Here is a 14,345-nt window from a genome sequence, read left to right as displayed (position 1 = left end):
TTGTTGTAGTGTTTTGTAAAATTCCGCTGGAAGTCCATCTGGGCCTGGTGCTTTTTCATTGTTTTGCTTCTTAAGTGCTTCAGTTAACTCCATCATTGTTATATTGCTTTCTAATTATTTCAATCTCTTTAGGTATCTGGGGTAGGTTAGCATTCTGTAAGTACTGTTTAACTCTTTCATCATCAATATTCTCTTGTGTGTATAGTTTCCCGTAATAGTCTCGTATAATTTCCTTCTTCTCTTTACTTCCATAGCAAACTTGGCCTTGATCATCTATTAATTGCAATATTTTCCTTGATTCTTTCTCCTTTCTCAATTTGTATGCTAACCATCTACCTAGTTTATTTGTGTCTTCAAAATAGTTCTGTTTAGCACCTCTAATTTTCTGTGCTAATTCTTCTTTTTCTATTTGACCCATTTTATGTTTAACTATATCCATTTTTAACTCAATGTCCTTTTTCTGTGGCATTTTCTGTAACTCTTTTTCAAGTCCTTTATACTCATCCTCTAATGTCTTAGAGGTTAGTCTTTTCGTGGTATTTCTTTTCCTTGTATAGTCTTATTATCAAGCCTCTGGCATATGCCTTAATTGTATCCCATACATTCTGCGTTGATGTGTCTTCTTTTTTATTTTCTTTAAAGAAAAAAGCCAGTTCTTTCTCCATCCTCTTTATAAAATCTTTTTCTTTTAATATAGTATTATTTAATGTCCATCTAGATCTTCTTCTTTGTCCTTTCTATTTAATTGTCATTGGATTATGATCTGCCCAAATATTTGTTTCAATATTTATTTCTCGAATATTAGCTAACAGTTCTGTTGACATTCATATCCTATCTATTCTGGACCATGATAAATGTCTGCATCTTTTAAATTTATTTCATCTGTCATTTTAAAAAACGATTTAGGGATGGTCTTTCTGTTTTGCTTTGTTGTATTCTGTGTTGTATAGTCCAATTTATTGTCTACAATTCCATTAAAGTCTCCTATCATAATGATATTAGCATAGTCCAGTTCAATTATTTTCATATGTAATTTTCTATAAAATTCTTCTTGATTATCATTCGGGGCATAGATTCCGATCAGGAGTGTTTTCATATTATTGTCCATTATTTCCACCATTAATAATCTTCCATCGTCATCTGTATGGATCAATTTCGCTGGAATAATATCTTTAATGTATAAAACCACATCTCTTTTTTTGCATTGTGTCAAAGAAGTAAATATTTTCCCTAACTTTGGCTGTATCAACAGTTGTTCATGTTGCTTTTTAATATGTACTTCTTGTAGGCAGATTATATCAAGTTTTAATTTCTCTAATTTGTGGAAAGTTTTCCTTCTTTTAACAGCTGAGTTAAGTCCGTTTATGTTAATTGTAATCAGTTTTTTCTCTTCCATGGTTATACTTTATAGGTAGGTTTGGCAGCTCTCGTAGATCTTAGTTCACATTGTTCCTTAACTTCCACCTTTCTGCCTACTGCATCTTCTTCTTTTTCAGTCGCTATTTGGCAGTCCTCTTGGAATTCAATTAGTGACATTTCTTTTTCTGTCTCCTCCTCTTTTCCTCCAAAGTATTCAGTATAGAATAATTCAGCTTTCTCAACTGAGTCAATTCTGTGTCTCTGTTCTTGCCATGTGAACATTAAACCTTCTGGAATCAGCTACCTATAATTCACCTCTTTTTTAAGTAGAATTTTAGTCAAGAATTGGTATTCTCTTCTCATCTCTCTCACTCTTCTGGGTACTTGTTTCAGGACCACAATCTCCTTATCTTTATATTTCAATGTTTTCTCTCTTGCCGCCTGCAATATTTGCGTTTTAATGGCTTTCTTTGTAAATCTGATGTGAACTTCTCTTGGTAAGCTATTTCTCATTGCATATCTTGTGAAGACTCGAAAAACCTCATCTATTCCATCCGTCATCTTCTCTTGGGTTATTTCCAGAGCTTCAGCCAAGAATTCTATCATTATCTCAGCTAAGTTTTGTCCCTTTTCTTCCTCTATGCTTTGGAATCTGAGATAAAATTCTGATCTATCCATCTCCCATCTCAGCACCCCACTTTTATCTTGTTCAGCCACTGTTAATCTGCCATCAATATCTCCAATCTTCTTATCTTTTTGTTTGTCTTCTTCTATTTTTTTGAATCTCTCATCATACTTCATCATCATTTGTTGAATATTCTCCACCTTTTCATCAGTTTTTTCTATTCTCTTTTCAATGTTCTCTGTTCTTGCTTGTATGCTTTGAATTCCTTGCATTATCATCTGCAATGTCACCTTTTCCTGTTCCTTTTCTTGTTGGAACATCATCTATATTGAGCGTTGTCCTCCAGATGGTGAAGAGGAAGAAGTAGGAATTGAAGAAAAATCATATATGAAGAGTCCAGCAAAAAAAAGAAAAAATTAATTTGACTTCCCATTTAAAATCGCCGCGTAATCACTTCTGTCTGAAATTTTACAGATTCTTTCTTTTTCTTAGGGTGTCCTTTTAAATCTTAAAGTAAAGAAAATTTGTTCACCAAACCGGCACACTTTCTCCTTCTATTCTCTTCCATTTCGGAGCTGTCCCAACTTCAGCAGCTTTAATGGTTGCCTCTTTGCCGCTGGCAAAAAGAGCTTCTCCTGGATCTACCAGGGACTTTGCGGTATCCCTGGGGTCAACAGGATGCACTCTTTACATTCACCATCTCTTTGGGATGGTTTAGATCCGTTTGGACCATCCAGGAGCAAAGATATTGGCAACGATCTCAGACCTCCAAGATCGCATGCTGTATCGTCGCGATGCCAGCTCCTTTTCTTGCTATCATTATCTGCCAATAAAAGTTCCTTTTGAAATGATGCTGGTTTCAAGAGTTCTGCTTTCTTGAGGAGAGAGGAGAGGCAAGTCCTTACATAATGCCATTCAAGCTCCTCCATTCTGACTCTGGGACTGTTCTTTGTTTGATTCCACTTATCTAAGCAACTTAATTCACTTTCAATTCAGGTTTCCCTTTGTCCCTTGATGATGCGAATAGCAACTTAGTTAAATCCACACAAAAATCTCCTTTCATTTCTCAGTCAAAAAAACATGCAATTAATCATACATCAAAGTCCATTATTCAATGGGCAAATCATTCCGTTATTGTTAGAATTGACTTCATAGTCCCACAAAGAAGAAAGTTTTTTAAAATCAGCCCCGATAGATTTTTGATATTCTAGGTAGTCAGGGCACTGCTGTTTTTCCCTCCAAGGCAAGAGGCTGCTCTTCCTGAAAGGAAGGTTGGTAGACTTACCTGAGAACACGCCTTCTCAGATGGTGTAGACAGGATCCATGCATGGGATGTATTCAGCTCTGTTCGGCTATAAACTGAATAGAAAAACTGAAGACACACCCCTTCCGGGCCACCAGTTCTGAATGAAGTTGAGGCATTCTTGTATATGCTGCAAGAGTCCCATCTTTGTATAACATTCATGATTAGTAATAACTTAAATTTTAGTCCAATACCCAACATGATTGCCAGAGAAATAAGAAAATGGACAGGTCTGGATCCTGTCTACACCATCTGAGAAGGCGCATTCTCAGGTAAGTCTACAATGCTCCTTTTCCAGAATGATTTTGACAGGATCCATGCATGGGACATACCAAAGCAATGTCTGAAGGGAAGGATTCTGGCCCTAATGACACTGATCTTCTGACAATACGTTTGAAAGTACTCTCCTTCCAAATGCTGCTTCTGCGGAAGCGAAAGAGTTCAGTTTATGATGTCTAACAAACGGTGAAGGAGTGGACCAAGTCGCCACCTTACATATTTCTTCCACTGAAGCCTGAGTATTCCAAGCTGCTAGTGGCTGCACTCCGTGTTGAGTGAGCTGTGATGTGAGACAGGACAGGTAATCCCTGTGCTTTGTAAATGTTAGAATGGTTGCTCTAATCCATCTGCCTATGGAAGAAGATGACACACTTTGTCCTAAGGAGTTCTGATGATAAGAAATAAACATTGCTTCCGTCTTTCTAAAGGAAGCTGTCCTTTTCATGTAAATATGGAGAGCTCTCCTTTCATCTAAGGTGTGTCCAAGTTTTTCTCTAGGGTGAAATGGATTTGGAAATTTTTTTGTAAAATGAGTTCTTGTGCCCTATGAAAATGGGAATTGACTTTTGGTATAAAAGTAGGATCCAATCGTAAAATAACTCAATTGGTGTGAAAAATAGAGATATCAGGTCTTATCGACAGAGCTGCAAGCTCAGATATCCTTCTGGCAGACCTAATTGCCATTAGACAAATTACTTTATACGATAAATGCTGTAGGCTGACAGCATTTATTAAACTTCAATCTATTAAACTTCTATTACAAAATTATCTAGTCTATTGCATTACCATGTCTTTTTGTCCAACCATTGATAAAACAAATCCCATATCATATAAAATTGTTTATCTTCTTCTTCTCTAATTTCAAATGTCAATTTACTCATTTCAGCACATTCCACTATTTTCTTGATAACTTCCTCCTGCATAGGTATGTTACCATTTTTCCAATTCTAAGCAAATACAATTCTAGCCACCGTAAAAACATTTACAATCAAATATTTCAACTTTTTATTGTATATTTCTGGTATAATTCCCAATAAAAAGATCTCTGGTTTAAAGTCTATATGTTGTTTTATCATTTTTCCAACCATGTGTGGATTTTAGTCCAATATTATTTTGCATCCGAACATGTCCATCACATATGGTAATATGAACCAGGTATCTGATGACATTTCCAACATTTATCCGATTTGTTCTTAAACATTCTCATGATTCTCGTCGGGAGTAGATGCCACCTGTAAAATAATCTTATACAAATTTTCTTTATATGCAGTTGACATTGTCATTTTATAATTTTGAGACCACAATTTTTGCCACTTCTCTAAATCGATCCTGTATCCCCCAAGCAATCAGTTTCTTTAACTTGTTCTTCCAATTTAAATTCTAATAAATGTCCATAAAGTTTTTTAATTACCTTTTCATCAGTACCCATCAAAATTTTATCTAAATCAGTCAACTTATCATAAATACCTTGTTTTAAAATCTTTATCAAATCTAGCAAATATGAAAACCAATTCATTTTTACACCTTGTCCTTCCAATGCTTGCATAGATTTAAGTTCACCCTTTTCATTCAATATCTTACCATATCTGTTTGTTCCTTTTTATATAATGTGTCCTCTCTTCTTTGATGAGAGAGGAAAACTAAATCTAATTCAGTATCTATTATTACCCCTAAATGTAAACTTTTGGTAGACGGTTCAAAATGACTCTTTTCTTGATTAACCAAAAATTCATGAGATTGTAAGGTTTGTAGGGTGATGATTAAGTCTCTAATAGCTAACTCATGGGGGACTGATTGTATTAAGATATCGTACAAGTAGCCAGTATCCTGACAATGTCGACCTGCATAACAAATTCTTAAAAACTTGTAGTGATCAGGTAAGATTGGAATATGCAAATACTCTTCGGTAAGGTCAACTGAAACTAAATAGACCCCATGTCTCAACTTTCTTCAAAACAGATTGAAGCATGTGCATCTTGAACCTATGATAAATAACAAAACAGTTTAGTCTTTTCAAGTTTAAAATAGCCCTTCATCCCCCTGATGATTTGGGAACAAGAAATAACATAGAGGTCCTTGGTCCTGTTGCTCCTCTGGGACTGCTTCCACAGCTTGGATTGTTACTAGGTGCGAAATTGCCTCCTCCATCTGTCTCCTTTTGTGTATGTTTTAAGATACTGGACACCTGATAAAAAATCTCAGGGGCCTGGCTCGAAATTCAAGTGCCAGACCTTCCCTTGTCTGTCTGAGCCAAAAATCTGAGGTTGTTTTCTCCCATTGGTCTACAAAACTTTTCAGTCTACCACGAACAGGAGTTTCCAAGTGCCTATTTGTATTTTTGGAATGGCCTGTTCGATGAACCACGGAATGACTGTTTGGTCTGTGGTTGAGATCTTTTGCCTTGTAGTTGTTCCCTTGGGCCTGTTGAAAATGTTGCCTCTGGCTGAAGTTTGCTTGATTTCTTTGGCTGGTAGACGTTTATCCCATGATTCGATGAGAATGGGATCTAATGGTACTCCAAATAGCTTTCCACCTTTGTATGGTGCGGATGCCAGCTTCCATTTCTTCTTGATATCATCCTCCCAATACCTGAGCCAGATTAACCTGCGTGCAACAACCGCCGAAGACCTGACCTATATAAGGTGAATTTGACAGAATTCAAAGCTGTGTCTGCTTACTGATGCATCTATAACTTTGTTAAAGTCTAAGTGGGCTCTTATATTGTCTGTTGGTACTTGCTGCTGCATTTGTCTTAGCCATATCACAGAGGCCCTAGTGAAAAAGGATGCCACTGTGGCAGTTTTGACCGCCCATGCAGCTGCCTGGTGTGTCTTTCGCCACATTAAATCAGGCTTTTTGTCCTCTCCTTTTAGGACATCATCTTCATCAGAGATTAGTTGAAGAAGATGCTAAAGCTAGCACTGGGTCATCAACTGCGGGTAGCTGCAAAGTTGCTGCTAATGGTGTGTCTATATTGTAAATTTCTTTGTCAAAGACCGTTACTCCAAGACCCTAACCAGGGACATCTAGCTGTCCCTGCACCATATTAAAGAATATTTGTAGGAAGGGAAAACCACTTTTCGGTCCATGAAAAGAGCTTCATTGCCCCCTGTTTTGTGAATAACACAAGGTGTCTCTTTGTTCAATTCTTGGCTGGTTGTGCTCTTCGCCTTGGCTAATAATGCTTTAAATAAATGTGGTTTAAACAGGCCTTTGGTATCAGATATCTGTGTTTCGGTCAGAAAGAGATTCTATTTCACTTTCCTCTAATGAATACTCAGATTGTTCATCCTCTGAAGTAGTAGATCATGTTTTGGTCATAAGTGTGTGTCTAAGGGTTGTCCACGGTGGGAGGGACCTACTCTACAGTCCACCTGATTTGGACTGTTAGTCTGAAGTCCTCCCATCATTCCCTGACCAATAAGTTACGTAAAGCACTGCTGAACCACCAGCGGCATTAACTGCCCTCCTGTTTCAGTGTGTTGCATTTGCCCTGATCTAGTTAAAGGAGGAGTCATTGGTCCTGGATTACTCCAGTAAGAACACCCTGGAAGTTCAGAATCCTGCGTGTTAGAGAAACTACTTGGCCCAAATTGTCCATGTCTGATCCCACTTGGGATAGAATAGATTGACTTGTGTGATCCCCCTTAGGAGGACTTAATTGCAGTGATTTCATTTGTTCTTTTGAATTCTCCTCGACTTGCTTTACCAATGCATTATGTAGTCTACGCTCGGTCTGCTCATCAGCTTTGATTTTCCTGGTAGCTCTGGCCTTGGCCCTGATTTTGTCAGCTGCCTCCTGAACTGATCCTCTGGTCTTACAGGTTCTTTTACCCCTACCTTTCTGTTGATTGGAAGCAATCAGATGTGAAGACAGTGTGTTGGAAGATTCCTCCATAATGTCTATAACAGACTGTAACATTACTCTGACTATATCAAATAAAAATAGAAATAACAATTAATTGTAATGCATCTTATTAAATTCTTTAAGAAAGTCTTTTTCTGAGTCTTTGACCCTCAGGACAGAGTTTCACCAATTTCAAGACAATTAAATAGCTCAATAACCAGAATCTTTCAAGGTTAACTGTCTATAAGCAGTATAGCTCTAGTCATGAGGCACACAGCACACAAGGGTAGAAAGGCTGAGGAAAAATACCTCTTGTCTTTTTTCTGAGGATTTGCCCCTCAGGACAGAATTCCGCCAAATTGAAGACAATTAAATAGCCCAATAACCAGAATCTTTCAAGGTTAACTGTCTATGAGAGGTATAGATCAGGTCGTGAGGCACACTAGAGCTGGCTAGAAAATGGCTGCTTCTACAAAAATGGCACTCCTGCCAATTTAAACCGTCACCGAGTTGATTTTACTGTTGCTGGAAACTCGTTTACAGCAACCTTTACTGTTGCTGGAATACAGCAGTTCTGCTTAGACAGCGCTCCCTTATTTGGGCAGGCTGCCTGACAGGCTTTACAATGAGAAAGCCTTCCGATTTCGATCTGCACGATCTCTCCCTCTCAAAGATGCCGTCTGTGCTCTGACTGTTTAGCTCTCTCTTAAATGGGCAGGCTGCCCAGCTGGCAAAAGTCTCTGTGATATGGCTTTCCTTTTAAAGCCGATAGGCAAAGAAAACGAGGCTTGCAATTGTTGCTATTAGTCCTTTAAGGACTGTTGTGTGGGTAATCCAAACTAAAAAATCTAAATAAAATACTGCCAACACCCCTCTATCTATAAAGTATAGAGAAGCAATATAGCAGACGTCTATCTCAGCTAAGACAGAATAGAAGAACTGGAGACGGTGGCCCGGAAGGGGTGTGTCTTCAGTTTTTCTATTCAGTCTATAGCTGAACAGAGCTGAATACATCCCATGCATGGATCCTGTCGAAACTATTCTGGAGAACAGTCTTACTCATACCATACTAAAAGGAAGCAGTGGCCCAAGCTCCCATTCCAGCTCATTTTGGCTTGCCATAATTTCACAAGTGCTGCAGACTAAAACATCATTGTTGTAATAGATAAGACGACAATCCATCCACCCTTACCAGTGTGTCTCTGTGAAACATGCCTTAAGCTATTGGTCTTATGCTATTGGTGCACCAGGGCATTCTGGATGGTCCTCCCTTGCCAGTGAAAAACACAGGAAGCTCTTCCAGCACCGTATCTTATATATAATAGCAGCAGTGTATGGTGCCGCAATCACATTTCTGCTCCCTGCTGTACAGTGTTATGCAGTCTGGCCAGCTGCCAAACTTGATAACCACCTCCTTCACATTTATTTTGAAGGCTGTCATGCTCTCCAACTGCTGCCACATATCATTCTCCTCCTGACTCAGCAATTCTTGTACCTATATGCAGTGGACAGACATTTCTCCTCATCTACTGCAATGGTGAACTTAACATCCACTCCTATGCATCTTGAGTAAGCTCTCTGAGCATGCCTATGCAGCCTTTTCAGTAGCCAAAGAAGTGGCAAGGCAATCTCTTTCCACCCAAATATGGAACTGCTTTTGCTTAACATGCACCAACATAACATGCACCAATGTTCTTTGCTTAGTACTCAGTACTTGCCTACAACCATTCAAGAGGCTGTAAGTGGATGTTGTCTTAGTAAGCTCATGGAAGGGATCAATTACTTGAGGAGCAGCTTCCTCTTCACTTTCTGTCTGGGAGGATCTCACAATGCAAGTCAGTATCTCCCAAAGCAGGTGGAGGATGAACACATGGAGAAAAAAAGATCATCCACTGGAAATGATTAATATTATGCTAGTCATTATTTTATATATACATGTACATTTATACACATACATACATAATTTATAATAATGCGTGTTTTATCTGTTGTTTTGGGGTTTTTTTCTGTATGCCACCCCGAATCTCACTACTTGAGTTGGATGACCTTATAAATCTCATAAGCAAACAATAAGTACAAGTAAGTATATACATAAATCAAGCCAGCCTCAGAGAGTTTGTGTGAGTAAGAGTACAACATTCAGAACTTCTAATCTCTGCATATCTCCCTACCCACATTTTAGAAATATCCCAAGCTCATGCCACTTTGCAGATCTGTAAGGCATAATCAAAGCTGTTGTATAGGCAAGGTCTTTTGTGACAACCCAAGAGGCTTCTTTCTCTGGGGTTATCCTGTACAAAACATGCTTGATGAATGTGCTTTAGATTAGCACATTACCTGTATTTCAAAGCTTGTAGTGCCTTTAAAAATTTGGCTTAATTTTAAAATGTCTTTTGATATTTACTCTTATGGCCTATTAAGTTGGAAAGGATGTTGAAGAGGACTAGTCCAGCAGGATACTCTTGGAGTAGATTCAGCTGTGTAGATTCAGCTGTAGATTCAGCTGTAGATTCAGCTTGGAGTAGATTCAACTGGGGCTTTGGTTGGGTCTCTTGACTCTAAGACAGAAAGGCAAAAAATTGTACCCTGTTTAAAGAAGGATACAAACTGTTAGAAAAAAAACCCAGACCCCAAGAAAGAGGAGGTGGAGTTGTACTGTATGTAAAGGACCTCTGTTACAGAAATACATGAAACCAAAAACAAAAACCTCCTATAATGCATATGGGTCAATATAAAAAGAAAAAGAATGACATTGCCATAGGTATATACTATAGGTATATACTATAGGCCACCCAATCAAGCAGAAAAAAATAGATGCATTTTTTGCCAACCAACTAACAAACATATGCAGGAAACACACTACAATAGTAATGGGGGACTTCAATTACCCTGACGTCAATTGGAAGACTAATTCCACACCAAGTGAGAAATCGAATAGGTTCCTGACCAACTTAGCTGACAACTTTGTTGTCCAAAAGGAGGGAACTAGAGGGACAGCCATACTGGACTTAATTCTTAGAAACAGAGAAGAAGTGATAGAGGGAGTTGAAATTGCAGGAACCTTGGGTGAAAGTGACCATGTCATATTAAAATTTAACATAATGCAAACATAAGCAATAGAACATAATGATACCAGGGTCCTAAATTTTAAAAGAGCTGATTTTAACAAACTCAGAGAACTTGGGAAAGATTCCTTGGATGAAAATCCTAAAGGGGAAAATAACTCAAGAAGCTTTGGAAACTCTGAAAAATATGATCATAAAAGCTCAGACCAGCACAATACCACTGAAAAAGAAAAACAAGAAATCCAAGAAGAAACCAGCATGGCTGCACAAAGAAATTGAAAGACAAACAAAATGAAAGACTATGGACACAATATACCTAGATTTCAGCAAGCATTTGACAAAGTAGACCACAACCTACTTAGTAAACTAGAAAAAAGTGGGATAGATAGCATCACCATCAGATGGATTTGTAACTGGCTGACAAACTGTACTCAACGAGTAGTCCTTAATAGTACTATGTGTACATGGAGGGAAGTCAGCAGTGGGGTACCACAAGGTTCCGCCTTAGGTCCAGTACTCTTCAATATCTTCATAAATAACTTAGACGAGGGAATAGAAGGGGAACCTACCAAATTTGCGGATGGCAGGAATAGCCAACACCCTAGATCAGGGCTGTCAAACTTGTGGCCCACGGGCAACACGCATCACGTGCTGGCGAAACCCACACCTGGTTTAGTGAAGGGGAAAAAAGTCCCTATACATCCCATGATGCTGCCATGACAACACGAGTTTGACCCCCCTGCCCTAGATGATAGGCTCAAGATCTAGATTGATCAAGATCAAGTGAGGTACAAATACCACTCTATAAAGCCTTAGTAAGACCACACCTAGAATACCACATCCAGTTTTTGTCACTACATTATAAAAAAGATGTTGAGACTCTAGAAAAAGTGCAGAGAAGAGCAACTAGGATGATTAGGGGACTGGAGGTTAAAACATGAACAGTTGCAAGAAGTTGGCATGATTAGTCTAGTGAAGAGAGGAACCAGGGGAGACATGATAGCAGCCTTCCAATATTTGAGGGGCTGCCAGAGAAAGGAGTGGGTCAAGCTATTTTCCAAAGCACCTGAAGGCTAGACAAGGAATAATGGATGGAAACTGAACAAGGAGATATTCAACCTGGAAATATGGAGAAATTTTCTGACAGTGAGAGCAATTAACCAATGGAACAGCTTGCCTTCAGAGGTCGTGGGAGCTTTATCACTGGAAACTTTCAAGAAGAAAATTTCATCTGTCATCTGTCAGAAATGGTGTAGGGTCTCCTGCTTGGGCAGGGGGGTTGGCCTAGGTGATCTACCAGGTACCTTCCAACTCTGTTAATCTATAAACTCTGGAAAGTATCTCTCCCCCTCCTCCAGCAATCACTTGTCATTGCCAAAGCTGCAAGAATTTGCCATACAGTAGAGATCATCAACCATGAGCCTGGTATCATGTCATTTGTTTCATAAAAAACAAACATAAAAGAGTTAGTGTACTCCATATCTTAACCCCTCTGGATGGCTAGGGATGCGAAGATGTGCTGGTGCTGAGCTTGAAGCAGGATTAAATTAGTCAATGCACAAACTGTACAAATGTCTGTACCTCTTTCAATGAAGGACTGAAATAACTGCTAGTTTTGAAGTAGAAAAGCGTGATGAACAGAAGGAAAATACGTCATAACACATCCTACTCCTTTGGTGTGGCTAAACGGACAAAATCAGGCACCATGAAAAGACAGGAGTCTGATCTGTTCTTTTCAGGCACTGCTGTTATTTATCATCTCCAGTGCAGTGTTTAGTAAAGTGCTTTTCTGTTCTCCTTTGCAGCTTCTCAGGGTTCTTTCATGTCACAGCAACCTAAAGGGAAAGGATTAGCCACTATCTCTCAATCTCATGCCCCTGCGTTATAGCCGGTCAGTTAATTCCAGATCTGCTTGAGGGCCAGCCCTTTTGCACAGCCAGAACTGGACACTGTCACAGGCACATAATACTGTGTCACATCCATTATACAATGCTTTACAGTTTGTGGCAGGGGGAACAGTTCCAGCAGGTCTTCTGTAAGATCTTCTAAGATAGCAGCGGGTGCTAAAAGCATCCACAAGTTTCTTGACTATGTCTGCCAGATAGTAAAACTTGTTACAGATGTAATTTGGGGGTGCTATACCTATAGTAGGCAACACGTCTTGATAAGTCCAAGATTTGGTTATAGAGACTCAGCCTTAAGGACCTTTGGAAGTTGCTAATTGGGTAGGAGGTGCTTGGGAGATTCCCTGGCGATGACGCAGACTTTTTTCTTCATCCTGTAAGAAAAACAAAACACTGCTGTGAATCAGATACCACCATCAGTGGAGAATTGCCACTACAAAGTTAACTGCTTAGGTCAGATCCTTGTATAAAATTCAGGACCAATGCTAAAAAAAAGTGATCTACCAGTGCAGGGGACATAGGATTTAGTAAGATTCATCTCAAGTCACTGGAATGACAAACACAGTGCCAACATAATAAGTATGCTAGTGTCATGTAACACCTGGCACTTATGGGGTTTCTTTTGGATTTGGTGAATTAACACTGTATCAAATTTTTCCCCCAGTTCAGGAAAGGCCAGAAAAATATAATTTAAAAAATCTTAAGAGTTAACTCTCAGGAAGATCCCCTCCCTTGAAATAACATAAAATAACCCTGAAATGTTTCCTTAAAGCATGGTGCAAGTGAAAACAGATTTTGCTTACCCATCCTAGATAAGACTGACCCAGAGGTCTCTATTTCACCATATCAAAAGAAAACTTTACAATAAGGAACTTTATTCAATTCTCAGCTGTGTGAGGCATCAAACAACAGGGCAGAGGCAAGCTCTTTTCATATCAAGTGGATGGGAGGCTGTATTTTAGACCAGGGCCCGCCAACCCCAGGTCCATGAACTCATGTGTGCATTTGTGCAAGCAGCACACATGCACATAAAACCATTCCCCCTCCCCCTCTGCCCCCCTGCAGACCACTGTTTTAAACAAAGGAAAGGCACATTTTAGCAACTTTCAAAAACCTGTTTCTATCAAAGCAAAAATTCCTTGGTAAGAATAACCTCACATTTATTTCTTTTTCATTTGTTTGTTTTTATCTTGCCTTTATTTTTTTGTTATTTTATCCTGCCTTCTACTTTTCTTTATTTTTATCCTGCCTTTCTTTTTTTGTATGTTAGGTGGCATATAAACTCCAATTTTCCCTACAACAACCACTCTGTGAAAAGCTTAGGGTTAAGGGGAGTTTGGATGAGAGACAGTGGGTGACCCAAACTCAACCAGCTGGTTTCATGCCTAATGAGAGTCTAGAACTGTTGGAATATAATTTTTACTTTTTTCTTTTTATTTGGTTTTCTTGTTCTCTTTTTAATACTATATTTTTAGATATTTTTTATTCTTTTTCCTGTTTTTTATATGTTTTTATGGAATTGGGGTTTTTTCTCACAATTTTCATCTTCATTTTTATTCTTTTTAATTTCTTTTTCCCTTTATAATTGGATTGAGGTAAAGAAGAACCTGAAGATTGTTTTTTGGTGTTATAAGTTGTTACTTATTGTTCAGATCTGCAATTAATTGGAAATGAGGAAAACAACTGCTATGGCTCATCAATTCCTACATCCTCCTCTCTACTCAGTGGTCAGCGGTCAATACACACCATGTTGCAGCAGGAAAAAGAGAGGGAGAAGGAGAAAAAGAATGAGGTCACACTACAAATGATAACGCAAGCAATACAAAGAATAGAGAACAGAGAAAACGGATGAGAAAATAGAGAATATACAACAAATGATGATGAAAAATGAAGAAAGATTTCAAAACATAGAAGAAAAAGGTGATCAGAGAGACAAAAAATATTGGAGAAATTGACAGTAGAC

At 38.6% G+C, this 14,345-nt stretch overlaps 1 protein-coding gene across 5 annotated transcripts in view; it reads right to left on the bottom strand.

Annotated features, from left to right (window-relative positions):
• Positions 1 to 9,945: 9,945 nt before the first annotated feature.
• The window catches only part of PNPLA6 (patatin like domain 6, lysophospholipase), a 119,589-nt gene continuing 115,189 nt past the window's right edge, over positions 9,946 to 14,345 (bottom strand). For all 5 annotated transcript variants that reach the window (XM_087926010.1, XM_087926007.1, XM_087926008.1 and 2 more), the window contains one exon: positions 9,946 to 12,756. In XM_087926010.1, the coding sequence (XP_087782136.1) occupies positions 12,676 to 12,756 (81 nt within the window). In that variant the 3' untranslated portion in view covers positions 9,946 to 12,675. The remainder of the gene's footprint in view (positions 12,757 to 14,345) is intronic.

The sequence above is a fragment of the Pseudonaja textilis genome, chromosome 2 (assembly GCF_049901715.1).
Source record: "Pseudonaja textilis isolate UNSWEBS1 chromosome 2, rPseTex1.2, whole genome shotgun sequence".
Lineage (NCBI taxonomy): Eukaryota > Metazoa > Chordata > Lepidosauria > Squamata > Elapidae > Pseudonaja > Pseudonaja textilis.
Note: the sequence above shows the minus strand (reverse complement) of the source record. Positions and strands in the feature narration are given on the sequence as shown.